At 50.8% G+C, this 15,405-nt stretch overlaps 6 protein-coding genes across 6 annotated transcripts; 4 read left to right on the forward strand and 2 right to left on the reverse strand.

Annotated features, from left to right (window-relative positions):
* Positions 1–1,133: 1,133 nt before the first annotated feature.
* On the forward strand, positions 1,134–3,053 carry M431DRAFT_291348 (hypothetical protein). Its single transcript, XM_024914090.1, has 4 exons — positions 1,134–1,348; positions 1,403–1,450; positions 1,514–1,635; positions 1,687–3,053. The coding sequence occupies exons 1-4, from the start codon at positions 1,226–1,228 to the stop codon at positions 2,927–2,929; spliced, it is 1,536 nt and encodes a 511-aa protein (XP_024778626.1). The 5' UTR covers positions 1,134–1,225; the 3' UTR covers positions 2,930–3,053.
* Positions 3,054–4,262: 1,209 nt separating this feature from the next.
* Positions 4,263–5,736, forward strand: M431DRAFT_76631 (hypothetical protein; the record flags this gene model as incomplete). Its single annotated transcript, XM_024922484.1, has 3 exons — positions 4,263–4,613; positions 4,706–5,042; positions 5,111–5,736. The coding sequence occupies 3 exons, from the start codon at positions 4,263–4,265 to the stop codon at positions 5,734–5,736; spliced, it is 1,314 nt and encodes a 437-aa protein (XP_024778627.1).
* An 833-nt stretch (positions 5,737–6,569) lies between these two features.
* Positions 6,570–9,666, forward strand: M431DRAFT_527571 (hypothetical protein; the record flags this gene model as incomplete). Its single annotated transcript, XM_024920712.1, has 5 exons — positions 6,570–7,837; positions 8,089–8,403; positions 8,476–8,985; positions 9,056–9,069; positions 9,401–9,666. Exons 1-5 carry the CDS (start codon positions 6,816–6,818, stop codon positions 9,664–9,666), a joined length of 2,127 nt encoding a protein of 708 aa, XP_024778628.1. The 5' UTR covers positions 6,570–6,815.
* A 281-nt stretch (positions 9,667–9,947) lies between these two features.
* M431DRAFT_74775 (hypothetical protein) lies at positions 9,948–12,277 on the reverse strand (the record flags this gene model as incomplete). The annotated part of the gene is made up of 4 exons (XM_024922265.1): positions 9,948–10,674; positions 10,736–11,412; positions 11,493–11,708; positions 11,765–12,277. 4 exons carry the CDS (start codon positions 12,275–12,277, stop codon positions 9,948–9,950), a joined length of 2,133 nt encoding a protein of 710 aa, XP_024778629.1.
* A 659-nt stretch (positions 12,278–12,936) lies between these two features.
* M431DRAFT_76021 (hypothetical protein) lies at positions 12,937–13,248 on the forward strand (the record flags this gene model as incomplete). Its single annotated transcript, XM_024922421.1, has 2 exons — positions 12,937–13,131; positions 13,186–13,248. The coding sequence occupies 2 exons, from the start codon at positions 12,937–12,939 to the stop codon at positions 13,246–13,248; spliced, it is 258 nt and encodes an 85-aa protein (XP_024778630.1).
* Positions 13,249–14,021: 773 nt separating this feature from the next.
* On the reverse strand, positions 14,022–14,504 carry M431DRAFT_74330 (hypothetical protein; the record flags this gene model as incomplete). Its single annotated transcript, XM_024922213.1, has 2 exons — positions 14,022–14,170; positions 14,225–14,504. 2 exons carry the CDS (start codon positions 14,502–14,504, stop codon positions 14,022–14,024), a joined length of 429 nt encoding a protein of 142 aa, XP_024778631.1.
* Positions 14,505–15,405: the final 901 nt, after the last annotated feature.

Raw genomic sequence — 15,405 nt, forward strand, 5'->3', positions numbered from 1 at the left:
GGAAATCTGCCTTGTTTCGAAGCACAGAGTTTGGTGGTGAGGGGAAGATACCAGACGATGGATTCAAGGGAGATGGGGGGCGTGCTTCTAGAAGAGCGGGGGGTTACAGTGGTCGTTGGCGGTCGGATGGCGCCGCCCAGCGTGGCCGTTCACTGGACGAGCGCTGCAGGGCCTCCGGAGTAGCGCCTGCAGCGGCTGGCGTGGAGGGATTTAGTGGATTGAGCTCGAGCTCTAACTGGAGCTTGAGCTCCAACTACCTTCTGGGTACTTGGACTACTCGTGCTCCATAAATTCCGTCAATATTGGCCGTGCCGGTTTAAGATCAGTCAATGGGCACAACGACTGCTTTTGGACACCGCTGAGTCGTATGGATGGGGGCTGCAAAGTGGACTGAATACACGATGGACGCGGTGATGGAGCTGGAAGTTGTCTGACTGGCGGTAGCAAGTCTTTTACGGCTGAAATACGAAACATTGAGCACATTTGCTGCGTCTCGAGATTGACGGCGTGATCTTGATAAGGCCCTGTGGCACAATGTGGCTGGTACAGTGCACATTCAGGCACGGCCTGTTCTACTATATTAAATTGACTTTCAACTTCATCGTGTTACTGACACGCGTGTGCTGCCGACAGTGGGTTACCAGTTTGGAAAATCGCCGAAGCCTCAAAGCTTCATTCTTTGACAGATCTAAGAACGGGAATACGGGGTAATCTCGGCCGCCGGTGTCCCTAAATAGAAAAAAGAAGAACTTAACTCTAAGCCATCTGCTATTGCGTTGTTCTTGGTACTCCGTACACATTTCAGAGTTTCTCGGCGGAATAGAGATATAGCCAAAAGTTGGCTGTCATTGATGCTTACATATAACACAAATCGGAAAGACTCGGCTATATGAATGGGCGAGCACGTGGTGGCCAGGGACATTTCAGCTATGAGTCAAGCGGCCAATCCCTTTGAGTGCGAGAAGGTGCGGGCGAAGTACTCATGTCCACTTTTCTTATTAATCGGGGAGAAATACTCAAAATCTGGCTGCTTGATTGGTCACAGCTGAAAAGATACTTCGCCCGCACCTTCTCGCACTCAAAGGGATATGAAATGGAGGAATGTCACTGTGCAAGGCGCTAGAGCTCGTATGAAATTAGCACACGTACCTACAGACAACGGTGACAGAGTTTGAAGCAAATTGTGATGAAACTCTGAATCAACACGATCCCCTCCCCTCTCGAAATGGGCGTATCAAGTTGGGAATATACCATTAACCGGTACGGCCAGCGTGCTGTCGAGCTCCTCGCGGCCGAATGGCACCTCGGTTTCACCGCGTTTGGCGGTCCGCCGGTTCATTTTAAGATTGTTCGAAACCCTAATATTAGAGAGTTGGCGTGAGCTCAACTAACGCGAATCCAGTGGCATGACAAGTTTGTTAGCAAATTGAAGTGGATTGATGAGCAATTGGTTTGTTCATGCTCTGTTCCGCTAGGAGTTAACCACCAGGCTCATCCAATTGTCCAATTCTAGTATCAAGAGCTCTTTGGCATTGCTCAGGCACTATGCGGACCGGGAAGCACCAAGATGCTATACTGCATCAACTTGATCCATGATGGATTCTTCGGTGCAGTCCTCGGCTTTCTCATATGGAGGTAAGAACGCACGAGTCAATTGGTAGCAAACCATGCAACTCACCTTGATAGTCTCCCCGGAGCGCTGGGTATGTTTGGTCTTGCCATCGGTGTTTCCAACATCGGATCGGCTCTTCCCCGTGCTGTTTATGCCCTCTTATCAGGACTTAATGCGGCTACTGTCGGCATCATTGCACTGGCAGCTGTGCAGCTTTCAAAGAGCACCGTCACGGATAATCTCACTAGAGCTTTGGTGTTTCTCAGCGGTGCTGCTGGCATGCTGTACAACGCCCTTTGGTATTTCCCCTTGCTCATGTTTCTCAGCGGTGTCGCTGCAGTTGTGCATGACTACCGCTGGCTGCATAAGCCTATCAAGGCGATGGTGGCCTTGCTAAGCTGGAGGAAGAGAAGCACAACTGCTATCGAAGAGGGTATTGCGAGTCCAAGAACAGGAGTAGAGCTTAATACCCTCAAAGGCAAGGAGCCTGTGCAAGCTATGCAGAGTTCATCTTCAGCCGGGCCTTCATCGGGAGCCGCCATCTCGGGCCATGTTCAACATGAGGATCGGCTGAGCGAACGAAGGCTCTCTGGGGCTGAATCTGAGCCTAGGGTCATCCCGCAAGAATATCGCTTGAATTTTTCTTGGAAGGTCGGGACCGCCATTATAGCAGCCTTTGTTGCGACCTTTATTGCTACTATGGTCTTGCGGAGCGTTTTAAACAGCCCTCCTCTCTTGTTCAGCTTGTTTGCCAACCTGTATCTTGCAGGTACAATCATCTTTGGCGGTGGACCAGTTGTCATCCCGTTACTCAGAGAATACGTCGTTGCCGAAGGGTGGGTCAGCCCGCGAGACTTTCTGATCGGACTTGCACTTGCTCAGGCGTTTCCGGGTCCCAACTTCAACTTTGCTGTATTTCTGGGAACTCTGGCTGCCTCCAATAGTGGCAGCTCGTCGATTGCCGGAGCGATCATCGCCTTTGTTGGCATCTTTTTCCCGGGTATCGCCCTCGTCCACGGCACAATGGGCGTTTGGAGCTCGCTGCGGAATAGACGATGGGTCAAGTCCGGGTTGAGGGGTGTGAATGCCGGCGCTGTTGGGCTGATTTATACAGCCGTCTATCGAATCTGGCAGGTTGGGTATCTTGATGAAGGGTTCCAGTCTGGACGAAGCCTGGGTGACGATCCATGGTGGGTTGTGGTTACAGCCACGGCATATGTTGGGGGCAGATATTATGGAGTTTCAGCGCCTGCAGCCATCGTTCTGGGAGCCATCATGGGGCTGATTCGATATGGCGTCGTATCTGGCCGAGGCTGATGTTGTTGCAAAATGTACAATGCGTTGGAGCTTGATGCCTGCCTGTCAAGCCTGTATACCTACCTATACGGTGTACTGAACCGACTTTGACGCACTGTATTAGCCACAGATGGCGGCACACGCCAGGTACATGTACGCCATGGCGTTGCTAGCAACCACTCACATGTAAAGTAAACACCTTGATTGAGTTCTGTTGAGTACTCTAATTAGGAAGTCTTTGCTTATTCCCTAAATCTTAAATCAAGTCATCAAGCGCCAACATTGTTTTTAAAACGGCCCGGCTCACTGAAAACGAACTTGTGCAGACTGGTCGCAGGTACACAGAGCAACAGCGCATGTACGAATACCTCAAAACTCATCTGAGTGAAGCCGGGACAATATCGGCCTCCCGCGTCCGATACGGGCCGCGGATGGGCTCCATGTCCCCTCTTTCTTCCACGGCGAGCTACTGTGAGGCTGAATTCCACTAGTCACTTCTCGCCCTGCATCCTGGGATCATGGATCATGAAGGAGGGGGCGTGCAAGTTGAGCGATATTGATTGAATGGTGCTGTGCTGTGCTGTGCTGCGCTGTAGCAGCTGGCAGGCATTCCAGTTAGCATGTATGTACGAGTACCAGGCATACTGGTGACATGCGCCATGGAGGGGAAGATAGACGGCCCTGGCTCTGGCTGCCTTGCTTCATTCAGCCCGGGGCTGTGAAGCGTGCGGTAGAATCACTGGATAGTGAGCTGCAAGCGCCACCATCAAGGGCAGGCCAGAGGGAAGATCTAGCATTGGATCTTGAGCTCTAGAAATACTACTTTTTTGTTTGTTTGTTTTTGCATCTGAATGCCCTTTGTCTCTGCCAGAGTTAGACGCTGCCGATTTCATCCCATCTTTCTTTAATGCATTCCTAGATAGCGTGCATTACACCTCACTGCATCGCACGGGCCGCCATGTCTCCCGACAAAGGACAAGGAACAATCCCTCTCGACGACATGCGAAGCCGAGCATCTAATGGCCATGCGGTCCTCCGCAAGGAGAGAAAACCGACCAAATCTGGCGACAAGGACGAGGTTGAAGAGAAGAACAAGGACGGCAAGAAAGAGATGGACCAGAATGACGACAAATCCAGGAGCAGCCAGGAACAGCAAGACGACGCACCTGTTGAAGTAGACCTCCTTGACTTTTCAGACGAAATCACTGAGCCTATCGACCCAGAGCTTGTACCTGCCAGGAAGTACACCCTGAGCGTGCCAGCTCCTTTTCTCGATGACACCAACTCTGACGACGGCTTTGACTTGACCAATATTCCCGGCTCAATATATGCATCAGCAGAGAGCTTTGACAGTATGGAGAGTGAAAGCTTCACACCGCGGCGACGCCTCTCCATCGGACAGCGCGACGAGCTCCGAGACCAGGCCCAGCTCAGGCAGCTCCAAGACTCCATCGCCAGACTGACGGCCGAGAAAGAGAGCGCCGAAAGAGAAGCTGGCAGGGCGATGCAGCAGATACAAGATTTGAAACATTTGCTCAACTCTGACATGGAGGAGATTGCCAAGGACGCGGACTCCCTTGGCCAAGAGCTGAGCAGGCTCAAGGAGGAGAATCGCCTATTGCGAGAGGAATTAAACGATGCGCAGTCGCACATCTTTAGTCTCCAGCCGTATCGCAAGGACCTTACGCCAGAGGAAGTAGGACGGGTAAGTGGTTGATTGATACAACAACAAGCCCTGTCAACACCCTCCCCCCTTTTACTTTGATAGCTGCTAACGTAATTTGTCTCTGTCTATAGCAATACGACGACCTCATTGAACAAGTCCAAGATTGGGTTCAGAAATTCATGGAACCCTGGTTGGATGACTACGAAGCAGGAATCGAGGCTCTTGCCACCAGCGTTAGGAAGCAGTCTGGAGAAGCGTCCAAGTTTAAGAAAGCTCTGCACAAGCATCCAGATTTAGTCCACGCCTGCCTGTTTCCCGAGACGGATGAAGACATCATTGCTGGCATTATTATGCGATTTCTCAACGATCACATCTTCCAAAAGGTCCTTTACGGCTCTGCACAGAACTACACCGAGATGGTGAGCTTTATCGAGACGCAGATGCAGACTTCGGTCGAGCCAAAGAGAGGTGAGGCGCTTGCGAATTCCCGAGACACAGAGACGGACCCAAGCTAACAATGATGGCCTTGAAAACAGACTTGTTTGCAGTTCGCACATGGACTGCCGAAAGCTACAGCGCCCTGATGAGCGCGCCGCAGTTTAAATCGGTGCGCACGCGGCGCAGCAGGGACCTGACACTGGATCTTGCAGATATCCTTCGCATCTTTTGCAAAAAAGACAAGTTCCAGTGGTTTTGTCAGAATATGGAGGAGAACTGCGTCAAGCCCGCCATGGCGCTCTACGAAAAGATCCAGGTATCTACGCACCACTTCTATCTCGACATCCAGCCGTACATCTCGTGGAGCGGCTCTCGGTTTGCCCTCTCGCCAGAGTTTGTCGAAAACGTTGACAAGCTTGACTGCCGAAACATTCTACAGAGCAGGAAGGCCTTCAACATGGCCAAGCTTGATCCTCGACCTTCAAAGAAGGATCTCTACCTGGATCTATTCAACGTTTGCACCGTTGTCCCAGCTCTGTACATCCGCCAGATTGGGCAGCGTGATGCCATCAAGGCCCCGTCGATCGTACGCAAGCAGCAGATGCTGGTGGCCTGGGGCCCTGAGGACAAGAGAGACAAGTTTGTAGAAGACGGCGACCCGTCACTTGTCGCTTACCTCTGCTTCCCAAAGTCACGGAAGAAAGGAGAAGGGTGGCTGGGTTGACTATCTAGTACCTACGAGTACTATCTACTGGGTGGTAGCAGTAGCACGAGCACAAGCGAGTAGCTCTATCGTATGTGAGTACAACAGGGATTTGCGGTTTGGTTCTATGGGATTGGAGAACTCGAGCCACATGCATAATGTGAAACCACGCATCATGTATGGGGGAGCATGAGAGTGGGCGTTTACAAGGCTTTCGGACTCTCTCTTTATTTTTGGCTACATTACATGCACATGCTAGTTTATACTTGATTTGCCGCATGTCTTGCATCTGGCAGTTTATTGATAGGATGATAGCAGAGCCACGTATGTGATCTGTTCTGGATATAGTAGATTGTCCCTCATCCCATCCGACTTCGTTTCACCACGCAGTCATCGTGCTTGCAGCTTGGCTCGTACTCGTGCAGGCAGGGCCACGTTGAATGGCGTTAGCTTTTCCCCTCGCGCAAATCATATGATTGCCGACCGCGCTGCGATGTCTTTACCGATGGTCGGACGGGCTGCTTCTCCTCCTCCTCTTCTTGCTTTGGGGGTGTGAGAAGTGACAAAGTGCTCAACTTGTATGCACACGCCTTGACCCTTGTAAGGCACACTCCTCTCCTCAGCCAAGTACTGTACATGTACACGACATGACCTCAGTCCGAAAGCTTATGGACTGCACTAGCCGCTAGCGCACTTACAGCGTGCTGTAGGCTGAATGCTCCTGCTGGCAGCCTGCTACAGCGCTATGACAACCGCTAGACCGAAGCTCTGGGGCTCGTCTGCCTCCGCTGTCCATCGCGAGGCGGCTGCCAACCTCAGCTTTGCTCCCGTACAGCAAGAGGTACCTGTGTCTCCTGCAACCAGCCTTTGTTCCCTTCTTTTTCCCTCTTCAACGTAAAGTTATACTTCTTTAACCATCTTCCACTTTGATCATTGCATCATTAACCACATCTCACACCAAATCGATTCTGCGTTATCGTTGGCCTAGTCACACACAAAATTGCATCGCGCCCATCACCCCTCCCCTGCATATGTCCGCGGTATAAGTAGAAGCTGGACCAGGGGGTGGCCGCAATCACACTCACACCTTCGCGACAAGCATGTTACGGTCCATCAAGAGAAAGACTGAGGCTGCTCTTCGCAGACGAAAGACCAACAAGTCCATCAACCAAATAACCCCCGTCGACGTTGACTGGCCCATTCAGAGCGATTCATATCCGCCGTCAACTTCCACGGAAGATCGCACCGCGACTAATACAACCGAGCCGGAAGAGGAACTGACGCCTGCTGATCAAGCGCTGCAGTTTCGGTTCAAACAAGACGATACGAGTGTTCTCCATACACCTGCGCTTGAAGAAGTGCCTGCAGAGGATCCCGTGGACGAGGTTGATGTTGCGGAACAGCCTGGGCTAGGCTCATATACAACCAAATACGTTCCGTTTGTAGAAACGTCAGCAATGAGGAGCAACATGTTTGTTCATTCTGCCAATTCGCACTACGGCATGGTGAACCCTGCCATCATGGGCGGCTTTGGAGACGATGACGACGATTCCATATGGCTGGTGGATGACGAGGAGACTGAGGAAGAAAATGAAGAGGTAACAACGACAGTCAAGAGAGGAGAGAACGAGGAGGAAGACGATGTAGAAGAGGAGGAGCTCGAAGAAGAGGAAGAGGAAGATGAGCCAGCTGTCGCTTTACCACCAACGAATCAGCCTCCCCCAGTATCAACTGTACCTGAACCAGCTTCAACGGCCAGCCCGGACACCGGATTCAGATATCGCATTAATCTTGCCTTGTTTGACGATGCCGAGTTTGCAGCCCCGCCAAAAGAGACAGTCACGGTTTTTGTGGATGAGGACGAAAACGAGGACGAGGACGACATTCTGCATCTACCGTCGCCTAGCATCGATTCAGCGGAGCTTTTGAGAGCTGTAAACGCATTCCGACGCCCGGGCAGTAGCCAAGACGAGATTGCTGCGTCCAATGGCTCCTCTACTCCTGCCACAAGCAACCCGTACGTCGATCTTCTTGAGCAGCAAGACTCGGCCATGACGGTGGCATATCAGCGCCGTCTGGACCTGTCTGGTAGACGTGGAGATGATGAAGCTGATGATTTCAGGTAGGCTTCCCGATATTCTGCCCCTTTCGACTCCCCGCATGCCTGGTTCTTTTTGTATCACAGATGAATAGAATAGCGGATGGGCTTTCCTGCCGACGGCTTTGGTTGGCTTGTATTATTCGTTGTTTCTTTTTTTTGTTTGGGCTCTTACACAACTGCCTCCTTCGTATGACGTTTCAATCACTGGCGTGGTTTAGTTTTCACGGATCTGTTTTTGTTGGGATATTTTACTTAAATATGGTTTGAATTAGTTTCGGACAACGATATCAAAGAGACCCCGGGACAGCTACTGTCCTAGTTACGCACCAGCGTGTACCGTCGGATCATGACAGCGGTGATCGCGATTGCTCAATATGTACTGATACCAAGGAAGACATTCTCTTCCCCCGGTTTTCCCCAACAGCGTCTTGCCTGCATCCCCCAACGGCATGTCTCGAGTGCTTGGAGAGGTCTATCCGGTCTGATCTGACAAGCAAGATCTGGACAGATATCAGATGTCCTGAGTGCCGTGAATTTTTAGACTATACAGACATCCAGCGCTACGCTGATGAAGAGACATTCAAAAGGTGCATACTCCAATGTCATTTACTCCCCCCCTTTTGACAATCAAGTACACATCACCTGACGCGTGTGGTTAGATACGAGACGCTCGCTCTCCGGGCTGCTATGGCTGAAGCTGAGAATTTCTTTTGGTGCACATCTGGCTGTGGTTCTGGTCAGATACATGAGTCTGGCCAAGATCAACCCATAGTAATATGCCTTCACTGCACCCATCGATCCTGTTTTCATCACAATGTCGCATGGCACCAGGGATTGACATGCGACGAGTATGATCAGCTACTTGCTGACCCAGACAATTTCCGCTCCAAGCTTGAAATCGATAACGAAGCATGGGCTGCTGCGCAGGAGGCACAGCTCGAAGCCGACAGAGCCATGGCACAGGGCTTGCTGGAAGAAGAGAGGAGGGTTAGAGAGATGAGAGAAATGAGAGAACGTGAAGAGAGGGAGAGGACGAGGAAAGCCATAGAGCTAGCGAGGCAAATCGCGGCGAGGAGGAAGGCTGAAGAAGACATGAGCAGGGAAACCGTCGGGAGAACAACAAAACCTTGCCCTGGGTGCGGATGGGCAATTGAAAAGAACGACGGATGGTATGTTGCTACTGATTCTACGCTTTCATGTTTGTCACTGAGAAAGAGAGATTGCTAACGGTTTTCTTAGTTCGCATATGACTTGTAAGTGGTACCCTTTGCTTTTCTCATTCATTTCCTTGACTTTCACTCGTTTTATTCTGCTCCAATTCCTATGGTGGGTACTTACAATACACACTCTCTTTATGTATCAAGCCTCTCTTTGAGGCTCAATCCCCCTCCCAACTTACTACAACAAAACATCGCCGGGAAATCGCTAAACAAAGAGTGCAACAGGTATCAAATGCCGCCACGAGTTCTGCTGGGGCTGCGGCAACATTTGGAACGACAGCCATAACATCTACTGCACAGGATAAAATAGCTTCGGTATACGCCGGTATTTTAAACTGACCCGTGTTTGTTTTTTTTCCTATAGGCGTCAAGTGCAAGCACCAGTTTTGCTACGAGTGCGGTGCGGACCATAAGCAAATTCTTGAGAAGGACAATACTGTTCATAAGGAGGACTGTAAATTTCACCCGAGCCAGTTAGGAGATTTAGAGGAGTCGGAGGTGAGGGACAATGACGACGACGATGGTGATGATACTGAGGAGGGCGATTTTGACGAGGGAGATTTTGAAGATGAAGAGGATGAAGAAGAGGAAGTGATCGTTATCAGGGGTAATATTAGGCGTTTTAAATAACTTGGGTTATACCGATGGAATTTGTATATATCATATTCCCCCCACAAAGCTTATACGCCAAGTTACTTGATTGGTATCGAAAGAGATTCAAGGCTTGGCTAGAAATATAATAAATTTGCGTAATCAAAAGAAAACTGGCATCAATCGATGTCGACACCTCGAAAATGCGCTCCTCAGACAAGACCCTAGTCATACACACATCTCACGTATATAGTATATAGCAAATAGCAAACACCCCACCCCTTCAGATAACCTATATTGTTGACGCAAAAAAATCAGATTCAAAGAGTAGTCAGCTCCTCCAGCCTCCTCTCCAGCTCAGGCACCTGTCTCAATTTCATCTCCAGCTCCTCCCTCTCGTCCTCCAGTCTCAGCCGTCTCTCGGCATCGAGCTTCGTAAAGACATAGTTTCCCTGCCCGTCAAATTGCAGGATATGCGTGTGGTATTTCCACAAACTGCGACGATGACTGACCGTCAAGAGCGTAATGTTGAGAGATTTGGCGTTTTCATACATGACCTTTTCGGTTTCAAGGGTCACGCTGCTTGTGCACTCGTCAAGGATAGCGTATTGCGGCCGGTGGTAAAACAGGCGCGCCATGGCAACACGCTGTTGGAGGCCGCCAGAAAGGACATCGCGCCATTCGGCTTCGGCATCCCAGCCTTCAGGATAGAGCTCAACAAGATGTTCCAGGCCAAGGGTGGTGAGGATCGAGAGAAGGTCGGAGTCGTTGACGCCCTTTGAGCGCATCTGACGCAGAGAGTCGGGGTAGATAATTTGCTGGCGAAGGGAGCCGCGGGACAGGTATGGGCGTTGAGGGAGGTAGAAGATGGAGGTGAAGGGGGGCTTGTAGACGGTTCCTCCGTAGACGGGCCAAAGACCTCCGAGAATGCGGAACAGGGATGATTTGCCGCAGCCGTTGGGACCAACGACGAGGAGATGGTCGCCGTGTGAGAGGGAGAAGGAGAGCGCTTTGACGAGAACGTCGCCATTGGGTGAGATGATGGGTCTGTAATGAATCTGTTAGCGTTCAGGTATTTAAAAAGATGATGGGGGGCCATAAGTCTTACACATCCTCGAATTTGATGTAGTCTTTGCTTTCGTGGACAGTACCGCGGCCTTTGAGAACTGCCTCATTGTCCTCTGTACCAGAAGAAGAAACGAGCTTCTTCTCAAAGTGGCCCATCTGGATGTCATCCATGACGTTGAGCAAGGTAGCAACTCGGGAAGTATATCCAGCCAACTCCATGATTTCTCTGTAAGAGAACATGATTCTGCCAAAGGCGTCAGATGCAGAGAGAAGCATTCGGCGATTTGTCACAAAGGCCTCGGTCCTATCTCCCATGTTCATGACGAGCTGCCCGGGAAGCTTAACAAAGACGGGGACACTGCAAAGTAGCAGGCCCAGAGCGCCCCAAAAATATTTGATGACGAAATCTTCCATGAAGCCGTGGTAGAAGCGTCGTCGAAGGATGTAGTTTACATGCTTGATGAGCGTAAAGTAACCCTTATCCAAAGTATCCTTCTCGGCGATATGGCCGCCATAGAGGGCGATTTCTTCGCTGTAGTCGATCAAGCGGGAGTGCTGGAATCGGAATTCTCCCTCCAGGCGGGCCTCGTCGGCGACGTATTTTCCAAAGGGTGGCGTCAAGACACGCATCAGGTTTGCCGAGAGCTGAACTAATAAGGACATGAAAATGACGCCTTCGCTTCCAACGCTTTTAGATAATGCATATGTGTAAATGGTCTGGCGGAGGAATATAGTTAGTCGTTTCGGATGTTCGCTTCTTTAAATCAGGGTGAAAGAGAGAGACGAGGATAACAAACCATATCGAGTGCTGGCTTGGCAAGGTTGCTATACAGCTCTGCCAGACTGTTGGAGAACTTTGATACATCGACAGCGATAAGCTGGTCTGGATTCTTTATACGATCATCAAGTGCCGAGATGCCGTAAAAGGTCAATTTGGACAAGTATTTGTCGTGGATGTGTTGTGTCAGCCTCGTTCGATATTGCAGAGACAGCTCAGCTTGGTGGTAGGAAAGCTGCACAAGTAGCTGAGTTAGCATTGCCTCTTGGGTAGAAGAATGGATTTTCTTACCATGGAGTTTGTAAATGTGGCGGGCACGGCAATTAGCATCCACCAGACGATACGCTTCAAGAATTCCTTGCCATTGCCTTTGACCAGGGCCTTGACAATGGCGCCGTCCATCTCGGCCACACGAACGCTAATCAAGGTCCTCAGAACCAAGAAGAAGCTGTGACTAGCCAACATCCTAGCCTCTTTACTCTTCCAGCCAGGTACCACGATCTTGCTCAGGCGCATCAGGGACCTAAAGAACTCGCGATTTAAGGCAACCTTCTTTCTGGGTGTTTCCTCAGAGCCGGCAGTGACAGTGCCCTGGCGAGCGGCCCGCTGAGCGGCCTCACGCGCAGAGGCGGCCTTTTGCTCCGAGATTGCATGGCGAATGCGGTTGGCGAGAGCGACGAAGAGGGAGATCCAGATGGCACGCGAGATGCGCGTTCGGTGCTTGACGTACAAGCGAGTGAGGTTGTTGATGATGCCGCGAATGGTGCGGTCCTTGGACAGGGCGAGTTTCGACTGCCAGGCCATGGCTTCAAGTGCTGCCTTTGCCTCTGCCTCTGTTCTCTTCAATGCCTGGCTAGGGGAAGCTCGTGCCCAGCTCGTCACCTATCGTCGATGGCACGGCGCATTGGTTGGCCTCGAATCGCCGCGGCTGGACTCGGTTATCGCGGGCGAGAGCTCACGGCGATTGAGCTGCGGTCGCTGTACGGAGGAGACGGCAGCTGGATTGAATCTAATATGATGTACGCTGTGAGGATGTTTTTGGGTGTTTGCAGTTGTTTCTTCCACCAGAGCAGCTGCTGGCTGGTGGTGATGTCGGATGGTGATGACATCAAAATACCAATGGCAGAGCTGCTGGAAATAACGATAAGGCCTGAGAGTGGAGATGCGTCCACTGGCCTCGGCCTGGCATGAGCATGCGGCGCGGCTTCCCCAGACTCCAGTGCCACAGCCTCCAGGGAAAGCCCCGGCATGTGATTGTTAGCATCAGCCACAAGAGAGATGACAGCACCAGCCACGCTCGTGGGGTTTGTAACTTTTTTTTTTCTTTTTCGTTTTCTGCCGGCTTTATCGCGGGGTGGCGAGTGCTTGTGATGACTTGCGCTTTCCTTTCCTTCATAAACCAACAACACAACAACACAATACCTCGTTCCGTGTGACTTGTGTCTCCAGAAAATACCACAAAGATGTCTGACGACGGGCTCTCAATATACGATGAGATTGAAATCGAAGATATGACCTTCGACGAGGTTCTTCAAACATACTTCTACCCGTGTCCCTGCGGCGATCGTTTCCAGATCGCTCTCGATGACCTGCGCGACGAGCAGGATATTGCCGTGTGCCCCAGTTGTAGCTTGATGATTAGAGTTATTTTCGACCTTGTGGGATATTCCAAGGCCTTTCTGAAGAAGAGCGCCCCGCTAACGTAGCATCAGGACGACTTACCCAAACCTCCTCCTACTGGCAACACTGGTGGCCAGATACCCGTCGCTGCTTAAAGCCATCGTTATATTTAAGCTTCCCTGGGCGAATACTTGATTTATTCGGCAAATACATCGAGATACTGCACTGATTAGGCCCGCATAGCGTCCACAGTGCCTCAACGGCCGTTCTGAAGAGGCTTCTCAGATTGATCCGTCTAAAATCGGATGTATTAATAGACGCCGACGAGAAGACGACGATGTACCAGCGACAGACGAAAGTCATCCCAAGCATCCATGCTACTGATGCAAAAATATGCGTGCCTTGGGAGTAGCACTCTCTAGGGCAAAGATTCAGTCACTTAAAGAGACAGGCTTCGGGAATACCATGAAGAATTCAAGCTCGTGTGGGGGACAGTTGATGAAAAGACACTGCCGAGGCGTTGGTAATAGAGAATGGATCTATTAGGACGGCCATCTCACTCAAATGCCGCCAACATAACAAACCAAGATACCAAGGGTGTATTACATATTCACCTAAATTCCATGAATGCAAACTACAACTCATGACAACATACTGACCCATATCAATCACTCGAATCATCGCGAATCAAGAGTCTCTCAGCAGAGCTGATGTCTGGCTCGGTGTTGCATATTCATGCGTGAAATTGTTGATTACAATTATTCTATTATCAGTTATAAACTCCTGTCCAGTTGAAGGAGGGTGGACTCGATGGTCCGTGGTATCTTGTTGGTTTTCTTAAACGCCCGTGTCCTACCTGGGACACATTCTATACGTGGCGCGCACATCGTCCAGCGTCATTATTCATAACAGCCTTTCTTGCCTCCGTCTATAACATGATCAAACCCATGATGCAGAACCCTATTAGCCCAGCCATGGAGCTCTGCATCTGCTGCGGAATAGCACCACCAGTTACGTGGCTGGTGGGCGTCGTGGTATTCTGTGACTTTGTAGGAGCTACGCTGCTAGCCAACGTCGCTTTATCAATGTTAGCAAGACGAATTCCAGCCCGAGGAAATGGTGGTATCTTACATGTCGCATTTGGAAAGTTCAAAGGCCGTGTGACACCGATGGTAGAAGCAGAAGCATCGGAAGAGCTGGCCTCAGTCGTTGCCGCATCAGCATCCGTCCGTGATGCCTGTGTTACGGATGCTGAAACAACGGGGATAGTGGCATCCTCCGCACTCGAAAGCCCGCTCTCAGTCCCAATGGAGATGTGCTGTGCTGTTGATGTGTCGAGGACAGTTGCAACGCTGTTTGCCGCTGCGGTTGCTGCAGCGATGGCAAGGACGAACAACTTGGCTGTATGCATTGCTGTTGGATGCTTTTTTGGGAATCGAGAAGCCGAATCTTGGCGACAGATGTATACAAGATTGCGGAGAATTCTACTCCGTACTTGTGATAGCTGTGGGTATGCGAAAGACAGCACCAGGCTGAGGGCAAAGAAAAGCAAGGGCGACGACTATAACGCCAACAGAGCCATAAACCACGAGGGCGAAGCGACTTGTCGAATTGAGCAATGGTGGACAAGAAGCGACTGCTACTCGAGCTCTTTTAACCAAGAAAACGGGACGAGGGATCGCGCATCGTGGAGAGACGACCTCTTCTTGTTTTGTTGCGGACCAAGGCGACATATACCTTGTGTATGCACAGGTATTGCGACAAGGAGCTACGACTAATTACTCCCAGACCCGCGAATTGCGACCCAGCGAGGCTCCAGTCTGTCCCCCAAAGTGGCTTGGTCTAGCTGCTTAATGTCGCAGGGGCAAGGATGGCTTCATGCTAGTTGCGCGTCGACGACCCATCGTCGATCCATCCAGAAGCAGAGCATGGACGAATGGCGTTCAAGGCCTTGTCAGAATGAGCTGGACAACAAATAAGGACGCAGGAGGCTACGAGATATCTCATTTCGTTGCGTCATAAACCCGATGGAGCAGGACAAAAGATCGACTTGCCTCAGCATTAGTGCCGAAGCGGCGTTGCAACAGCTACTGCTCGTACAAGTATACCGCCACGCGACGAATGTCAATTGTCGGACAAAGCGAGCCACAATCTGGAGGTGGCAAGTCCTGCGATAACTGATCCTACCGTTGCTCGCACTAGTAGCAGCATATCACGGACACACCAGGCCTTCTGCTACTGTTGCTAGTACCAACAGGCGGTATGAGCGAATCTGTCCATGCTGTATGCGGATCTCACCTAGGGGAAGAAGA

Source organism: Trichoderma harzianum (assembly GCF_003025095.1).
Source record: "Trichoderma harzianum CBS 226.95 unplaced genomic scaffold M431scaffold_2, whole genome shotgun sequence".
NCBI classification, from domain to species: domain Eukaryota; kingdom Fungi; phylum Ascomycota; class Sordariomycetes; order Hypocreales; family Hypocreaceae; genus Trichoderma; species Trichoderma harzianum.

Bases quoted from the DNA above. Each gene is read 5' to 3' on its own strand.
- M431DRAFT_291348 (XM_024914090.1), top strand. From the start codon at position 1,226: ATGGGCGTATCAAGTTGGGAATATACCATTAACCGGTACGGCCAGCGT. The intron at 1,349-1,402 runs GTTCGAAACCCT...ACGCGAATCCAG, and splicing joins CGCCGGTTCATTTTAAGATT to TGGCATGACAAGTTTGTTAG. The intron at 1,451-1,513 runs GTTTGTTCATGC...GTCCAATTCTAG, and splicing joins AGTGGATTGATGAGCAATTG to TATCAAGAGCTCTTTGGCAT.